The sequence below is a fragment of the Mobula birostris genome, chromosome 3, assembly GCF_030028105.1.
Source record: "Mobula birostris isolate sMobBir1 chromosome 3, sMobBir1.hap1, whole genome shotgun sequence".
Classification (NCBI taxonomy): Eukaryota; Metazoa; Chordata; class Chondrichthyes; order Myliobatiformes; family Myliobatidae; genus Mobula; species Mobula birostris.
In genome coordinates, this window is record NC_092372.1 from 184683312 (window position 1) to 184702257 (window position 18946).

At 37.3% G+C, this 18946-nt stretch overlaps 1 protein-coding gene across 7 annotated transcripts in view; it reads left to right on the forward strand.

Moving 5' to 3' along the window:
* Positions 1 to 1090: 1090 nt before the first annotated feature.
* mllt10 (MLLT10 histone lysine methyltransferase DOT1L cofactor) overlaps positions 1091 to 18946 on the forward strand; it is a 288280-nt gene continuing 270424 nt past the window's right edge. For 2 of the 7 annotated variants that reach the window (XM_072253812.1, XM_072253814.1), the window contains exons 1-3: positions 1094 to 1512; positions 13220 to 13299; positions 14585 to 14639. In XM_072253812.1, coding sequence (XP_072109913.1) covers positions 1368 to 1512; positions 13220 to 13299; positions 14585 to 14639 — 280 coding nt within the window. In that variant the 5' untranslated portion in view covers positions 1094 to 1367. Of the gene's footprint in view, positions 1513 to 13219; positions 13300 to 14584; positions 14640 to 18946 lie in introns of those variants that run through there. The other 5 variants (XM_072253815.1, XM_072253813.1, XM_072253811.1 and 2 more) reach the window with 5 other exon arrangements.

Sequence of the window (18946 nt, forward strand, 5' to 3'; positions counted from 1 at the left end):
CACGAATTCATCGTCTCAAAGCACGCGGTATTCCCTTTTAATCTCGCAAGATTTAATATCAGAAATAATATCTTAAGAAATTAAAGAAACTTAATTTTGACAAAAGTGAATATAATTAAAGATCATCAAATTTGTAAATACTTGGAGATCGTGTTTTACTCAAAATACACAATAGTACATTAAAAGTAAACCTTATTTTTGGCTTCAATGGCATGGAAGTGGAATCCAAAACACTCCATTAATTTGTTTATAAATACATAGATATCTGGAAAAGTACCAACAAAGATAAAGATTTCTGCTGAAGCTTTTTATAAACAGCGTGTTTGCAATCAGCAATGTCCAACACATCTCATTGAGAAATTTCATCCCTACGTTTCTTTCTATTTCAGTATTGTCATTTTATTTATCTAAACAGTTTTGACTCATGATATAAAAAAAACAACTTTAATCTAATCAGTTGTTGGTTCTATATTTGGTTATCCATGTATATCAAGTAAAATATTTTAACAAGCTTGTAGCGTATTTTTTTGCAAATTTAGCGAACCTACCGTGAACGGGGTGATTACCGCAACATGAAAATTTGTTTTTTTATTCTTTGTGTTGTATTTCCCGGCATATTTATAGTTTTAAAAAGTTGCAGCAAATCCGTATTTTTAAGGAAAAAAAAACGAGAAAAAAAATTAAACTACTTGTAACTTTCCAGATCCCCCCTCTACAGCACTCTGAAACTCAAATGTTGGATCTGCAACTACTTAGCCTGATTCACGTGGGTAACGATAGGTTGAGTGAGTCACCTTTAACCTTCGCTCGTTCCGGCTGTGGCTCATTTATATACCCACAATGCCCATTCACACCATCAATGAGCGCGCGAGCGCGCAAAAAAAACGCCGAGCACCGGAAGCCGAGTTTGGCATCTCGGACTGGCGTGTTCTGGAATGGTTTGATCGAACGTCCCAACTCAGCCCGCCTATTGGCTCAGGAGCCGTCAGTCATTTGAGATGGTTAAACACCCCGCCTCTCCCCATACACACACACACACGCGAGCATGCAAACAAACATAACGCGCGGTGCTGGAAGGCTCGCGCAGTTTCCGTTATCAGTTTCAGTTGCGCGTGAAGCATTCTCGCGCACCTTCCCATTCCTCCGCCCTCCCCCCTCCAAACACGCTCTGTTTGAATTTCGCTGCCCTCGTGGGCTGTCAGTGCGCCTGCTCGCGCTGCTCGGGCAGCCTGAGTGCGGGCTGCGTGTGGTGGCAGGCCCCCGTCAAAATGGGTCTAAAACAATGTGGGGTGTGAATTTTAAAAACAAGATTCTACTCCCGTTTTTCCCCCCCTTTCTGCCCGTTCTTTTTCCTCTTCTACTCGTAGATGGTTTCCAGTGGACTTCCGGCTGACTTTTCAAATATGAAGGAGATGATTGGCGGCTGTTGCGTTTGCTCAGATGAGAGAGGCTGGGCTGAGAACCCCCTAGTTTACTGTGACGGACACGGTTGTAATGTTGCCGTTCATCAAGGTAAATTTTAGAAGAAGCAGCAGCAGCTTTAGGAAAGACCTCCGGTCTCATTTAAGGCTGAAGCCTCGATCGAGGCCCGGCCCAGTATGGACTTCTTTTGCAATACAGCTTTTAGGCCTTAGGAGGGCTGATCAAAGTGTTCTTTTTAATTAAATAAACCTTTGGGTGACCATTTCGGACATTTATACATTTGATGGAGAATCGGTATATGTCTTTTGTTCGTACCTGTGCAGTTACTTATTAAATAACTTATTTCAGGAGTGATAAAAGCTAACTTCCTAGATTGCCTTTTAATGAAGTTATATTTCGATAAATTAGGTACAATTAATCAGATTGGCAAGCTAGATCTATTAATGTTTGTTTATGAATATCTAATATACATATCTATTTTCCTTGTACATGCATAATCATACACATTTTGTGTTATTTGAAATCGCACAGCCAGTGGTTCACACGCTTACACGCTTACAGGTGTATGGATGTGGTTTTGGCTTGAGTGTATGAATTGATCTGGACATACTTGCATGTGAGTGCAGGAGTATACACTTATACTGGATATTTCTATGTAAATTTTTTATTTGTATACCTGTGTATGTAAGTTTTATGGTCTGTGCAGATCTTCATTTTTTTATATCCTTTTATGCCTTTTTCTATGTATATACTTACCTGAGTGAGAATTTATCTGCTTGTGTGTCTGTGTGCATGTCTGATTTTCATTATGTTTGTGTGTTTGTATGCATTGTTCATGTTTATTCAAATTTGTGTGTATTTTTGCATGCTTTTGTTGGGCAAATTCAGCTGGAGAATGTGTACAATTGAGAAGTTGTGAAGCAAGGAGACAAAATTGCTTCTTTAGTGAAAAACATGACTTGAAGATGATTTACCTTTCTGATGCCAGGTTCAAAAATATCATTCATTTCTGGGATGGGTTACAGGAAAGAGGATAAGTAACCAGAGTTTATGATCCATCTGCGAACCAATACCATGGGCAGAAAGAACTAAGTCCTACACTTAGATTTAAAAAAATTAAAAAGCAGGACCAGAGGTTCTAATTTGTGTTTACCCAGATGCTGCACACTAGAAAGAACCAAATTTTTGATGAAAACAACTGAAAAGTTGATGTGGTATCAACGACGTCACATTTTGTTCAACAACAAACTATTAATTTCCTTGTTTTAGACAAATTTAACCTTGCAGAGTTAGAAGGTGTTGAAATGGTTCAGAATTAATGCCTTTACAAAAGAGTCAGGTGTTACGGTTAAGGGATAGGCATGTAAAATATTGGATGTGTGAGGAAATAGGTTTAGGATTTTTTCAAAGTAGATAATTTGCCAGCCTTGATGAAATCCTTTCAGGCAATTCAAATTCAGGTTGAAAATTGTAAAGGTTTTAGCAATCGATTTCCAATCCTCTTGGCCTTCAGACATCGAGTCAAGAGCACTAGAAGATTGCTAACACAGTACAGTAAAATTCCAACAATCTGCTATGCAATTTTTTTGAAATCTAACCATTTAACATCTGGCTTACCAAGCCTCATTTCCTATGGTCTCTTTGCACACACTGGACTGTCATTTTCTGCACTCCCTTTGCATGCATCAGGTTCACTGGAAGTTAGTCACCCTGGACATGAGCAAATTTGCATTTGCAAACTAATTTGCATGTTTTCATATTCATGCCATCACTGAACACGTACCTTTAATTTTGCATAATATATTTCCTATTTTTCCTTTTGGTCTTTTATCTATGATTCTCCCAATTATGGAGATTCTCATAATTTCCATAAACGTATGTACCTTGAGTATTAATTTTTTTCATTCGTCTTTGTGGTTTACCTGCCACTTTAATCTCCAACCATTTGCCCCATCCAACTGGAATCATCATTAACTTGTGGCCTTGGACTTCTTGAAGTGATTGTATTGACATCGTGGCCATGACAGAACCCGGGGTGAACCTCTACCACATAGCTAAATACAATAAAAATATTTCTCACCAAGATATCTTAATTTTTTTTATCTCTGTCTTTTCATCTTGGGTTAAAGGCAGACTAGGTGCTGGGACCTGATGGCCTGCACTCAAAGGAGGTGGCTGCAGGCGCTGTGAACCATTGGTTTAAAAATGTTCAAAAGTTGTAAAATTTTGGGAAGGCACCAGGAGATGTGTAAACAGGCAGTGTGGCTCCCTTATTCAAAAACTGAAGGAAAACAGTTAATTTAACATCAGTTGTTAGCAAGATGCTAAAGTTAATAAGAGGAAAAACTAATCATTTAGGAAAGTGATACATAATGGAATAAAAGGTAAACCATATTTAATAAATTTGAACAAATTCTTTGAAGGTGTGTCAGGGAAAGGAGAATGTGTAGATGTGTGTTTAGGTTTCCAAAAGGCATTTGATGAGGTGCCCTGTAAGTGACTGAGATATAAATTAAGAGCCCAAGGGATGGGAAGAAATGTATTGACATGGATTGCCATCAGTGAAGACAGTAAGAATAAATAAGTCCTTTTCAGGCTGAAAGGATGAAAGTAGTGGATTACCTTGTATCCGTTCTTGACCCTCAATGTTTTACACTTTTTCTTATTTTCTTGGAGGAGGAGACAAAATGCAAGATTTCTAAGTTAAGAAAATAAGTGAAAGGGTGTGTTGTGATGAGTGGTATTGTGATTCTGCAATGTGCTTTCTATTGTGTGACTGAATGAAAATCTGGAAAATGGGATTTAATATGAGCAAGTGTTAGGAAACAGGAATTAAGAATATTGAATAAATGCAATGAAGCTGCTAATGAGTGGCATTCAGAGGGATCTAAATTTTCTTGTACATGAATGTTAGCAGTCAGGTCTAACAATTAGTTAAGAAGGTCAAGGGAATGTTAGCGTTTATTGGCTTAAGCCTTCCAGTTTAAGATGACATTGGTGAAGCACAGTGACTACTTGCTAGAAGCAAACAAAACTACTAAGTACTTTTAAATCCCACTTTTTCTGGTAAGCAATCACTGCACTCAATAGCCTACAAGTTTCCTTTTGGAGCTGAGTTTTTGAACTGCCTGTTTGATTAGGCATTTTTGTAGTGTAAAGTCTCGAAGGTTGCAGCATGGCATGTACAGGCTGAATTGAGGCAGCAGGGTCCAGGCCCATGCCCGAGAGTAGGGAATGAGCCAAAGTTTGGCCACTTCTGGAACAGATTTGGAGGTGATTCGATGTGGCAATACTGCGGTGAGGTGCTAGGGCCAGAGAGCAAAAAAAAAAAAGACCCAAGGTTTGATTGATACGAGCGCAGGGTTGAATTGAAAAGGTCAGGTACGGACTGAATTGAGGCAGCGGGGCCCAGGTCTGAGAGAGTACCAAAGTGGCAGGGCCTAGGTCTGAGAGCGAGGAATGTCCTGAGATTTGGACGATTTAAGGGCATGGCCAGTTTGAAAAGGTCAGGGTGGCGGGCCGGAGGTAAGAGATGGGCCAGTTCAGCTTGCTGCTCCATGGCTGTATTCATCTCTGCACTAAACTGACAGGCTCTTGAATCAGCTGCAGTGATGGCAGGCTTTGTGGCTGTGGACTTACTTTCGTGAACTTCAGTTCTGAATGTTAGTTGCTTACTTTCATTGCTTACAGGATTTGTGTTTTCTTCTGCGGATTGGATGTTTGATAGTCTTTCTTTTTTTTTAATGGGTTCTATTAGGTTTCTTTGTTTTGTGGCTGCCTGTAAGGAGACAAATCTCAAGGTTGTATATGGTATGCATACATTGATAATAAATACATAATTTTTATTATGAAGTGATTGGAGTTTAAGAGTTGGGAGGTTTTCTTAAATTGTACTGGATTTGGATGAGGTCACAGCTGAAATGCTATTTACGGGTTTGGTCTTAAAAAAAATTATAGCATTGGAGACAGTTGAAAAGAGATTCATTGGCTAATTGCTAGGATGACATGGTTCTTCTGTTAAGAGATGCTAAACAGTTTGACTTTGAATTCCTTGGAGTTTAGAAGAATAAGTGGTGATCTTATTCAGACATATAAGATTCTAAGGGAGTTTTGACAGGCGGATGTTTTCACTAATAGAAAAATCAAAAACAAAGAAACATATCTACAAAATAATGGGGTTATAATTTCTCTCAGGATTGTTAACCTTTGCCCCAGAAGGTGGTGGAGGGCAGATCATGAGATATATTTAGGGTGGCGATAATAAAATGTTTAAAGGGTCAAAGAATTGAGAGTGATGGGGAACTGACATAGAAGAGGAGTTGAGGTCAGTATAAATCAGCCATGATCATGTTGAGTGGTGGAGGTGGTGCCCTGCTCTGTTCTTGATAATCTCCATCTCAGTTTATCATGCACTGTTTTGAGTTAACTTCCTTCTTCCTTAATCTCCCTTAATGAAATTCCACAATCCCTATTAATATTAATTTTCTTGGCATTACCATTTCATATGGTCTTTCTATTTCAGTCATCTTGGTAGTTGTATTGTTCTTCACTACCAAACCCCTACACTCACCCTTATCCTTGTGCCCCCATCTGCAGGAAAGTTCCTTCTAAATTGCTTGAGTTTTGCTCTGTATTTGACATAACATTTCATAAGCTACTGGCCAGTTCAGCCATATTCTGACTTTTGAATTCCCAGTACTTATTAATTCCATTATTCTTGCCCTCATTCTGATTATCCCCAGTGATGGAGTTTGCTGTTCCCACGTGCAAGCTGCACAAACATGAATCAATGTTACTAGATCTGGTTGGACTGCATAAGGCTGTTTTGAGCCTAATTTTCAAAGCTTGCTAATATTTTATGATTATCATGATAGATGAGCTCTTGCTTCTTTACTACAAAATGTCTTCAGAAGTTACCGTCTCCCATTTCTAATTATTTTCTCCAATGTGGAAAGTGCAGAAAGATATTTCAAGGCCATCTAGGAAGCTGCCCCTTCAGCCCACTGGGCCAAATTTCTTCTTCTTCTTTCCTACAACTCTACTGTCCTTCATGCCTTTTATAATTTTTGTCCAGTCTAACCTTCAAATCTCTCTTTGAGACATGAGAGTCACTGATTGCTCTGGACTGTAAATGAGTGCATACCTACATACTTAAACATACTGCACTTTATAAAATCTTATCACTCTTTCATGGAGCTGCATGTTTAAATTCCTTGAAATTATTATTGGTTAATATACTAGTATTATTTTATTTACTGTGACATAAACTATCCCTGCATCTTATTAATTTGAAACCTTTGACGTAGTTAACCAGGTCATTTTCCTTTGTGTCTCTACCAGCCTGAAGGTCCATTCTTTCTCGATTCCAATCTTCATTTGTGGCTAGAGAATCACTTTCAATTGTTTTCTTCCTTCCCCTGCACTTTCTTCCCTTGAGGATCTATCCTCAGCCCCTGTTTCTGATTCACATCGTTGCCTTCAGCAAGATGATTTGAAAATTTTTAATATGAATTTCCATTTGAAATTACACAATATGTTGCTCTACCTCATCACCTATCATCACCACTCTTGACAGTTCCAGCCTCTCAAAATTGTCATACTGTTGTTTTCACTTAACAGATCTGGGCCCTAATAGATTTTGGTCCCATCATTTTCTCAAACACAGACTTAGTTCCTCTTCTTGTTACCTGCTTGAAATGGCATCAGGCTGTCTGCATTTTAGACCCAAAATAATCGTCCAACCGTATTTCTTCACCATCACTTTTATTACGCATTGCGCTCTCGTTCATAAACAGGAGAAAATCTACAGATGATGGAAATCCAAGCAATGCACACAGAATGCTGGAGAAACTCAGCAGGTCAGGCAACATCTTATGGAAAAGAGTACAGTCAGCATTTCGGGCTGAGGTCCTCCAGCAATTCTGCCTGGCCTGCTGAAGTTTCTCCTGCATTTTTGTATGTGTTGCTTGAACTTTCATTCATGTCTTTTTTAACATCCAGATTTTACTCTTGGACAGCTGCCTTTGTTGTGCGTTCATTCCATTACCCATAACCCTGATGATTATTGTGTTGGGTTTTGTTTCAGCAACATCTTGATGATGTTTTAAATTCTCTCACTTATTTTTTTGAATCCCTTCATGATCTTGCTGTTTTCCATTTTTTGTCATTTCTTCCTCCACTGAGGCATCTTGACTGTTACTTCAATATTACCGGCTATTGCTTTAGTTGTCAAGATTCTAAGTTAGACAAGTTCACACCCAAAATCTCTCCACAGACCCTATACAGATTTCAAAGGAGGAGGATTATTAGTGTAGATGAATCCCCAGGGCCTGACAAGGTGTTCCCTTGGACCCTGTGGGAGGTGAGTGCAGAAATTGCAAGGGTGCTAGCTGGGATAATCCTTAGCCACAGGTGAGGTACTGGAGGATTGGAGATGGCCAATGTTGTACTGCTGTTCAAGAAAGGATCTAAGACTGGAAATTATAGGCCAGTGAGCTTGACATCAGTAGTGGGAAAGTTATTTGAAGGTATTCTAAGGGACTGATACATGAGTGTTTGGATAGACATGTCCGATTAGGAATAGTCAGCATGGCTTTGTGCGTGATAGGTCGTGTCTAACCAATCTCACAGAGCTTTTCAAGGAAGTTGCTGGGAAAGTTAATAAAGGCAAGGCAGTGGATGTTGTGTACGTGAACTTCAGCAAGGCATTTGACAAGATCCTCCGTGGGAGATTGGTCAAGAAGGTTCAGTCACTCTGTATTCAAGATTATAAATTGGATTAAACATTGGCTTTAGGAGAGAAGCAAGAGAGTGGTAAAGGTTACCTCTATGACTGGTGGGGTGTGACTAGTTGAGTGCTGCAGGGATTGGTGCTGGTTCCATTGTTGTTTGTTATCTATATTCATGATCTGGATAATCAAGTGGTTAACTGGATCAGCAAATTTGTGGATGACAACAAGATTGGGTATGTAGTGGACAGCAAGGATGATTATCAGAGCTTGCAGTGGGATTTGGATCATCTGGAAAAACGACAGATGGAATTTAATGCCAACAAATGTGAGGTGTTGCACTTCGGTAGAACCAACCAGGGTATGTCTTATACAGTGAACTGAGGAGTGCTTTGCAACTAAGGGATCCGGGAATACAGATCCATAATTCATTGAAGTGGTGTCACAGGTAGATAGGGTCATAATAAAGCTTTTGGCATGTTGGCCTTCATAGATCTAAGTATTGAGTACAGGATTGGGATGTTCTGCTGAAGTTGTATAAGATATTGGTGAGTCCCTATTTGGAGTATTGTATGCAGTTTTGGTCACCTACCTATAGGAAATGTGTGAATAAGACGTGAGGATAAGAAATGAAAATGAAATGTGAAAATTTCCAAGGATTTTGCTGGGACTGGAGGACCTGAGTTATAAGGAAAGATTGAATAGGTTGGGCTATTCCTTGGAATGTAGAAAATTGAAGGAAGTTTTGATCGAGATATACAAAATTATGTGGGGTATAGATAGGGTAAATGCAAGCAGGCTTTTTCCATTGCGGTTTAGTACGACTACAGCTAGGGGTCATGGGTTAAGGGTGAAAAAGATTAAGGAGAACATGAGTGGAAACCTCTTCACTCTCAGGGTCGTGGGAGTGTGGAGTGAGCTGCCAGTGCAGGTGGTGCAAGCAAGCTTGATTTCAGCATTTAAGAGGAGTTTGGATCGGTACATGGATGGCAGGGATATGGAGGGCTATGATCTGGGTGCAGGTTGATGGGAGTAAGTAGTTCAAATAGTGGACTAGATGGGGTGAAGGGTCTGACTCTGTGCTGTACTTCTCTATGACTAACTCTACTGAAGCATTCTTTAAAAGGCAGAATTTAGGTTAGTAAGTGAAGGGGATATCTTGCAATGTAGAATCATGCCCAGAGTGTAGAAAACACCAAGTTTATGTTGGGATAGTGAAGTCAGGAGGTAATCAAAGCATAAATATAGGTTTTACTAGTAGATGCTTTGGGGTGATGTAGGTTATGTATAAATGTGTGTTTGGATGGTTGTGTATGCGTATATATTTAAATATGTTGTTGTGTCTTCCTATTAAAAGGTGAACACATGCGAGTGTGTGTGTGTTTACATTGTTGATCCAATCCTGTATGTACAGAAATGGGACATGGAGTCGAACAAGTTTTTGTGCAGGTCCACTCAGACTCATATTGTCAGGATATTAACGTACGTTTATATTTGTGTGTACTATAAGTGTGTGATAATTTTGTGTGTGTTCATTTGTGCATTTTTTTCAGAATAATGGTGTAATTAGTAGTGCCAATAATAATTGTCCATATCTATATTTTATATTTCTTTGCAATGTTGTATGCCTCTTGATCCATGAACTGAGTGCTAGCTCTCAGATTGATCCAATTTCCCTATAATTCAGTCTTTCACTTGTACCCATTAACTTCTTTGTGATTTTCCTGCAACCTACACTAAAATAATTTATAATTAAGCTTCAAACTAGCACACCTTTAGGATCTCCAGAACTGTCAGTGAGGATGTGATAGTTGATAGTTTAAGTGACCACTATAAATTGTAGGTAAGTGGTAGAATCAGGGAGGAGTTAGTGAGGATGTGGGGAGAATAACAAAGAGATTAACATCAGATAAGTGTAAATAGACAGTTGATAGTGGAGGACACATAAAAGTTGCTGGTGAACGCAGCAGGCCAGGCAGCATCTCTAGGAAGAGGATTACATCCCTTACTCACTCTTCCTTCAGTTAGTCCTGACAAAGGGTCTCGGCCTGAAATGTCGACTGCACCTCTTCCTAGAGATGCTGCCTGGCCTGCTGCGTTCACCAGCAACTTTTATGTGTGTTGCTTGAATTTCCAGCATCTGCAGAATTCCTGTTGATAGTGGAGGAGTTAGGGTATGTCCACACTACGCCAGATAATTTTGAAAACGAAGCCTTTTCTCTTCGTTTTGACCTTCTGTCCATACTGAAACGGCGTTTTCATCCCCTGAAAACGGAGATTTTCAGAAACGATCTCCAGAGTGAATAAATCTGAAAACACCTAATATCCGTTGTAGTGTGTATGGGGTAACTGGAGAGATTTAAAAACGCTGTCATGACAACACCACAACAACAATGCTTTTTCTGCTTCTGCTTGGTACTGTGCAAGCTGTTATAACGTGCAGTCGGTGTGAGCAGTGTGAGAGTTAAATTGTAAAGTGAGCTTTTTTGACTATTTAAAATCGCTGTCATGACGTGCCAGAACAGATAGCCGCAGCGTGGCATTTCGTTGTTTTCTTGAACGGAGCCACCTAACAATTTCAGAACAGACGGCAACGAGACTGAAGCCAGAAAGGTTAGAAATGTACTCACTAGATACTTTGACCCATAGCTTACTGAATAAATAAGTATACTCACTTTGCCTTGTTTTCTGTCCTTGCTTGTATGAAGGTGGTTCACCTATTTATGCAAGTACTTCTCTGACAATAGATGTGTAACAGCCTAATGTAACATTGTATGGAAATACAAGATAACACTGATGCAGATGTTTTATACATTTAACAAGGTGCTTTGTTAATGCAACAGAGTTGGTCAGTTTTTCAATGTTCGTCGTCAGCTGGGTCATACTATCTGTGAACTCCCTGTCGGTTGCCTCCATATGCTCCAGTATTTGTTTTTTTTAGTTTTAAGTCCTCCTGCGTGAGAGCCAAGAGCAAGTCCTTTTAAGTTTTTCTAGTCTGTAACTGCACAAACGTGCACCAAGTATACCGTTTTCTCTTTGCTTGTTTTCTGTGTGTCCTGCGCATGTCCAGTAGGAGGAGATTTGCCCAAATATCCGTCTAATGTGGACGGAGATATTTTGAAAAACGCTTAGTGTGGACGCCTGTCGTTTTTACTCGAAACCGGCGTTTTCAAAATTGTCCGGCGTAGTATGGACGTAGCCTTAATGAGAATGTGGGGAGAATAACAGAGAGATTAACATAGGATAAGTGTAACTAGATAGTTGATAGTGGGTATGGTTTTGATGGGCTGAAAGGTCTGTTTCTGTGCTGTATCTCTGACTGTATGACTGCTCTACATACTTTCTGGTGAAGGTGCCCCACAGTGTTGTTGAGTAGGAAGTTTCAGGTTTTGAACTTGGTGACAATGACAGAAAAATTTGAGTTAGAGTAAGTTAGAATAGTGTGTGACTTGGATGGGAATCCAGATGTGGTGTTCCCATGCATCTGCTGCCCTTGGCCAACTTGGTGTTGGAGGGCATGGATTTGGAAAGTGCCCCATTGTCAGTGTGTATTTGCATGCACATGGCTGTATATTTGTGTGCAGTACTTTCTTTCTACAACAATGTGCAAGTGCCTTTGGATATGCAGCATATGTTGGCAAATATCACTATAGCTTCTGTATTTGATGTTTGTATAACTAGATATAAAGACATACATGTGTATTTGTGTGTAAATGCCAGATTTGGGTATTTTGAATGCATATGGATGTGTGCATACCTGCATAAATGTCCATTGTGCTAAATTATGTAAACCTACTCCCCGCTAAATGCTTTCTTAGATAAGTATATTTGCATGTATACATTCTGTGCTTGTGCATGTTTGTGTATTTAGATGTAATGTCTGTATACATGTGCATAATTGAATGTTTTCGTACATGTTTATAAACCTCTAGCTGCATTTATATGCATATCAAAATATTTTTGATGAGTTTGTTTGTAAATGAATATACTGTCTGATTCTGCTATCAGAATGTGTGCCCAGTTGGACCTGAAGGGTTTCCAAAAGTAATGGAATTGATTTCTAACTTGTACCTTTTAAAATACACTATTTTTTTATTTCCGTCTTCTACCATTTCATTCTTGGAATTTTTTCTGTCATCCATTCTTACAAATGGGTCTCAGTAATTAGAAAAGTCTATTTTATAAAACAATTGATTTTCTAAGAAGTGCTATATTTTAAAAAAAACTTTTGCATGATGATTAGACTAAACCAGGCTGAGGAAAATCTAACTAGATGTTTTGAAGTGTACTGAATATTTAATTTTGAAACCAGTTAAAGCTGCAAAAAAGTCTAATCAGCAACAATGTTAACTTCTCAGTTTGCATAGTTTCAAATAAGTAAAAGATTTTTGTCCTGTAAATTTCAAAATAATTGTTTTATTAAGTGTAGATTTTGTTAAAGACAGGAAGATAAATAATTGCAATATTGGCCTTGAATACCACTAATTCTGTGGGGAAAATGCGTGCAGCAATGACATTTCTTGCTGTATGCATTTAATCTAAGACAATTTACGTAAGAGCTCAAGATTCTGGGAATGATTTAGGGTAAACTTTTAATGAAGTATTTAAAAGAAAAAAATATTGCTAAGTGTTAATTCGATGTAAGTAAATCGCAAATATTTAGATTTTTCTTAATTATCTTCCTTAAGTTGTATTCCTGAAAGTAGAAATTTTGCTTGAGTAAAAATTAAGTTTCTAAATTCTGATGAATTTGTGATTCAATAACCAATTCTTGGAAGTAAACTACATAGTTGAGGAAGGTTTATGTGAATTAATAGTTGATGTATTTGATCTAAGTACGCAATTTAGAACCACCTTAAGGAAACTGCATACATTGGATATAAGAATGGGTTTGTTTAATTGTATATCCAACAAGCTGACTTTTACAAATGCTACTACCCCCAAAAGGTATGAAAGTATTTCACAGTAAATATGTTTGATTTGTCATTCATTACATTTTGCATTTTATTTACTTTAATGTTGACTGGTGAATGGATGACTTAAAATTAGTTTTGCTCTTGCAATTTCAGCATGTTATGGCATTGTGCAAGTTCCTACTGGACCATGGTTTTGTAGAAAATGTGAATCGCAAGAAAGAGCAGCCCGAGTGGTGAGTCTAGTGTTTTCTATGTTACTGGCAGTGCTTTAGTTAGGTCTGGGGTATATTCAAGTAATTTTTTAGACAGATTTCACTATGAAATAAATATATAATTTCTGATTTCCAGCATCTGCAATTTTTATATATTTTTTCAATTTCATGACAATCTTCATTGTGAAAATTTGGACTGAATTAGAAATACCTTGCCGATCATAATATGTAACACTTTAATGTTATTGTCAGCTTCTGTTTTGTTTTTATATTTTAAAATAAATTGCGTTCTAATTTTGAATAGCTAAATAATAGCGACGGAATAGCGCTGCAGTCAAACACGTGCCGCATTTTGCAAAACACTATGACAATATGATCCACCGGCATAACAAAGCTGTTGAGATGGCTGGATGTGATTCCTTCCCTTCCCCCTTTTTTTTATATTGCTCACGTGCCTGTTTTGCTGAGAATGTGGATTTTTTTTAAATTCCCCAGTTGTCTGGTGTCGATTGGTCGAGGAATTACATTACGAACTCGGTGCCGTCATCATGGTGTGCTTTCAGTACATGATAAGCGGCCTCCCAAGGTGACGAAAATAAAATATGCGGAAGACTGTGCGAAATGCTGCTATTTGCAGTATGTAGTATAGCGCCTGAACGACATTCACCAAGTCAGGCAGAAAAAGGCAGTTTTTCTCCAAAACCAAAGGATCGATTTCTCAGTACGTTTTCTGGTGTGAAGGTCCATTTGCGCTAGTTCTATTTTAATACTTAAAGAGTAAAAAGAATGTAGTTCTGAAGTTTTTGTGTTTGCCATTTTTATGTTTTCATTTTTCTTCTGGTTGAGTTCCGATTATTCCAAAATTGTAGGGATCTGAAAGCCTATTTGCTCTTCACAGAAACGACTCCATTCGAGTTTGTGTTCCATTAATGTGAGGGATGGGGAATGCATAGAACTCCGGCACGGTTTTCAGCAGATTTTCTGAGACGAAGAAAATAAATCTTTTACTTCAGTTGCACTGTTTTGAAGAGTTTATGTGCTTTGCACAACGTTGATGTTTAGACTGAAATGCTAAATCAAGTAACGTTTACAGCGCAGCGAATCATGCTAATTTACAATATTTTGCATAGAAAATAGACTTATTGAAGTATACGATTGGGTGTTTCAGTTGAAACCGATATCAATAAATGACAGGTAATTTAATTCGTGGTGATTAGTTCTACCAACAGTATAGCATAGCTGTAGATGCCATTCGTGTACATGTGGAATGGTGTACAGTACATGACTATTATTATTTTTTCCCAAGAAATGTGAACTTTGCCCTCATAAGGATGGTGCTCTTAAGAGGACTGACAACTGTGGTAAGTTAATTTACATATTAATGACAAACACTCAACTTTGCTGCACTTTTGTGCATTGGTGATATTTTTGGTGAAGATCAGTGTGTGGTTATATTATGGAAGGGGATGTACGAGTCAGAGTTAGAAATTTTGTTAAGTAGACAGTTGGGAAATGCATTTGAGGCTTAGTATTAACATACTGAAATTGTTTTATTTTAACATACTGCAGAATTTAATAGGCTGAATGAATGTGAGTAATCACTTTATTCCACGTTGAATTGATTTTTCTATTTGTTGGTGAAAGCTACAGAAAGAATTTGTTTTCAAGTTACTACTGTGAGAATACATGCAAATAGTCTTGTATCTGGAGCATTTGCTGCTACTAAACTTATTATCTGTCTATAGATCCTATTGCTAATAACTAATAAAGTGGTAAACGTGATTATATTTGAGTATGGATGGTATATTGATTAGCATACTATTTTCATATCTTAAGACAAAGTAATTTTAAGTGTACTCCATCTAGTGGTTGTTTGCATATGAAATGATTCCTGTGATTTTTACACTTGCTTACTTCACTATACAATATGTGATTTGTCAGATTACATGTTTGAGGGATAATGTTAGGTAATGGTACTTCATCAGTTTTCTACATGTAAAACTGAATATTTAAATAACTTAAAAAATTTATTTTGAGTGAGAATCAAATCTAAATTTAAGCTCCCTGTCTTTCAATTTGCAGTTGTTTGGTTTGTCATGTGCATGACTTTTTCTTTTGCATTATAGAATAATTGTAAACTATTGAATTAAACAGTTGTTTCATCAATCAAATTTCAATATAAATACATGACAGAGAAAAGTGGTAGCCTACAACTAGGTTAATTTTTAAATAAGGAAATTGAAGACCATTTAAAGAAAGCTTTTTTAGAAAATCTACTTGAAAAGTAGCATCATGTCATGGAACTGATGAAACTGATACCCTCTTATTAAAACAAACCAATCTAGCATTTTTTATTTTTTGAGTCATTATCCAGTAGATTGTTCTGTTGTAAATTTCAAACATGCAAATGTAAGGTGAAGATGGGATGTGGTTTTCTTTAGTCTTAAGTATTCAACCAGTTTAAGGCACTCTAGACTTGCTCATGAAGAATGGCCTTCTGAGTAGAGAGCTTCTACATCTGTAAAGCAATACCCTAGCTCAAGATAACCTGTTGATGTGTAAAGATGTGCTAAAGAGTGATCTCCTTTTTCTTTACTTTTTGTGAGCCTCTTTTCATTCCTTCCAAAGAAGCAATGACTCCTTGTATTTGTTCAATGAGATTATCTGTTGGGTAAATTTACTAAGTCAGGAGAGCAACAGGCCAAATCTATAAAGCAACAGTCTTAGAATTATAGTACCATATAAAGACAATAGAAAACTAAATTGTTAAGACTTCATGTATGGTATTGTAAAGCTAGATCTCATTTTAAAAAAAAGTTTGCTTTGACCACAGTGAGTAAGAGCAAACGGCGGCCTTCCGCAATGGTATATGTTCTGAGCTGTCTTAACAATTTTGTCAGTATGTTGGTTTGTATGTATGTTGCTTACTTTATGTAGCTCATTAAACTGGGCACTATGTTTCGGCAGTGTCCTTGTTCTTGTAAGATGTTATAAGATAAGGGTATGTATGATACGGTGGTTTGTATTTTAATTGTAACCATTGGTTGACACAATGTGATTTATATCTTTTGAAACTGGAAGTCTTCTAGACAACAGCAAGATTTCCATAGTTTACAGGGTTATACTGCCTCTATTTAGAAATCCATGTGTCATGGTGATTTCAATTAAAGCATCTGTAGTGCATGATGCATAGGTAAATCTGAAATTGTTTTGTAAATACTTAAAAAAAAATCTAATGAAATTGATAAGAGTGCCTGCCTTACATTATTATAAGATTCCTAATTCCATTAAAATGCATTACCACTGACCGTTGCAGTTTCAGAAATGATTTCATTAATCATACTTTTAATGCTTATTATCTTAGCCAATTAGGTCATTTAAACCCAAATTTTATTGAAAGTCAATGAACCACGAAATGATTATTTTTACCAGAACTTTTTCAGTTAATAAGAGAATTACTTGTACAATACTTTTATTTGTTAAATTTAAGATGTTCATCACAGTAGCATAGCAGTTAGAACGCTATTACAACTCGGGGTATTCCGGAGTTTAGAGTTCAATTCTGATGCCGTTCTGGCAGGAGTCCCTGTACATCCACCCTGTGGAATGCATGTGTTTCCCCTGGGTGCTCTGGTTTCGTCCCACAGTTCAAAGACTTAGCGGATAGGTTAATCATCATTATAAATTATAAATCATGATTAGCTTGGGTTAAAATCGGAGTTGTGGGGTTGCTGGTGCGGTGTGGCTCGAAGGGCTGATAGGCCATGCTGTATCTCCAAATAAAACAAATAAATCTTGTACCTTGTGAACTCCTTGCTAATGATGAAAAATATTGAGGAAAAACTGCACAGTCGGCTGTGTGCCAAATGGAAACCTGTCTTTTGACCTGAGTGAGTTCTGACAAATTTCCATTGGCTTGTGGCCAAGTGCCTAAGATTTGTCTTCCAGGAAAGTGGCAATATCAAAACAATGTGAAAGAACCTCTACCATTATTGGTAGAAACTTGTTTCTCAACACATACTGATTTTTCTATCTAGTTAGTGTTGCTCACCCATTCTAGCTGTTTGAAAATTGTGTCAAGTTTGATCTGGCATGCATCACCTAACGGCCTAATTAAAATTTTGTCAGTATCCTTTTCTGTGTCACATGCTTTGTTTCGAATGATCTTCTCTGATCTTTGACAATAATGTAGATTTCTCAATTGGACTTCCCTCTATCTTAGATGGTTTATTTAGTGAATGCAGTGACTAGCTGAATCAAGTGTCTGGATTGCTCCAATGTTAATTTTGTTCTGTGTTTAGTTGGGACAGTAATGAGGACAATACTGTTGGTTTTATGTAGAGAGGGGAATACTCATCCTGATTAGTCTCCAGTGATCTTTGCAGGAAATATCAGTCTAAAGTGATTCATTGAAATTAAAGTTACCTACCTGACATGGTGTTTATTTTGCTTAGACTTGCTCCCTAGATTCATACATGAGAGATGGGGACATAAGGAACTGTTGTTTTTCTTTTGTTGCAAGTTTTAATTGTGGTCAATGTACATAATTTTAACTATTACAGTGTATATTTTCAGTGTATCTGGTGCATAACAGTTCAAGATGAGTTGTTATATTTGCAAAGATGTGGTTTCTTAATAGAATTAAGTCAGTTTTGAATTGGGGCAGAAATTTTCCTGTGATATCCCTGTATTGTTCAATGTGCTCAATGGCTTTTTGTTGGTGATTACCAGCTGTCGTATAAATATATGTTCGTGTTGTCGTGTAATTTTTTTACGTTAGTTTATGAATTTTGCAATTGTATAGTTTAAAATCAAGCTTATACTTCCAAACCATTTCATGTTTTTAAATTCAAATTTTTGAGGTACCAACTGGCTTGAGTTTTAATCTCTAGGCTGTCTCATTTAATTGCTTTGAAAATTACAACTGTTGACATTTAATTCTTAAATATAACTACAAAATTAATATTTGTACTTGGATGATAACTTTGTCTTCCAACAAAAGTTGAAATCACACAAAGAAGAAATACTTTTTACAGTGTTTTTAAATTCACAAAGAAAATAACTTTTCATATTGTTACAATATTAATATATTGTATCTGTTCAAGTACTTAAATAAAATTCTGTATTAAATAGTTCAGTAAAAAATAACTCATTCTTGTCAAAAGTGAGTATATAGTAGCAAGAAAATGTTTGTGAACTCTTTGTAATTACTTGGTTTTACTGCATTAGTTACTCAAAATATGGTCTGATCTAAGTCACAATAATATACAAACGCAATCTGTCTAAGCTAATAACACACAACCAATTGTAATCGCACAAAGCAATCACAATCTCAGTTCAAAAAAGTCGGTGAACCTCTGGGGTAATGCTTTCTACAAAAACTATTTGGAGTCAGGTGTTCCAATCAATGAGATGAGATGGGAGGTGTGGGCTGTGGAGGTGCCCTGTCCTGTTTTAAAAAAAACTCTAACAAAATTAATTACTGGCAGAGCCTGCTCTTCTCAAGAAAGATCTGTTTACGTGCACCATGCCTTGATTAAAGCAAGTTTCAGAGGACCTTACAAGAAGAATTGTAGAGATGCATGAAGCTGGAAAAGGCTACAAAGGCATTTCTAAAGACCTGAGTGTTCATCAGTCCATAATAAGAAAAATTGTCTACAAATGAAGG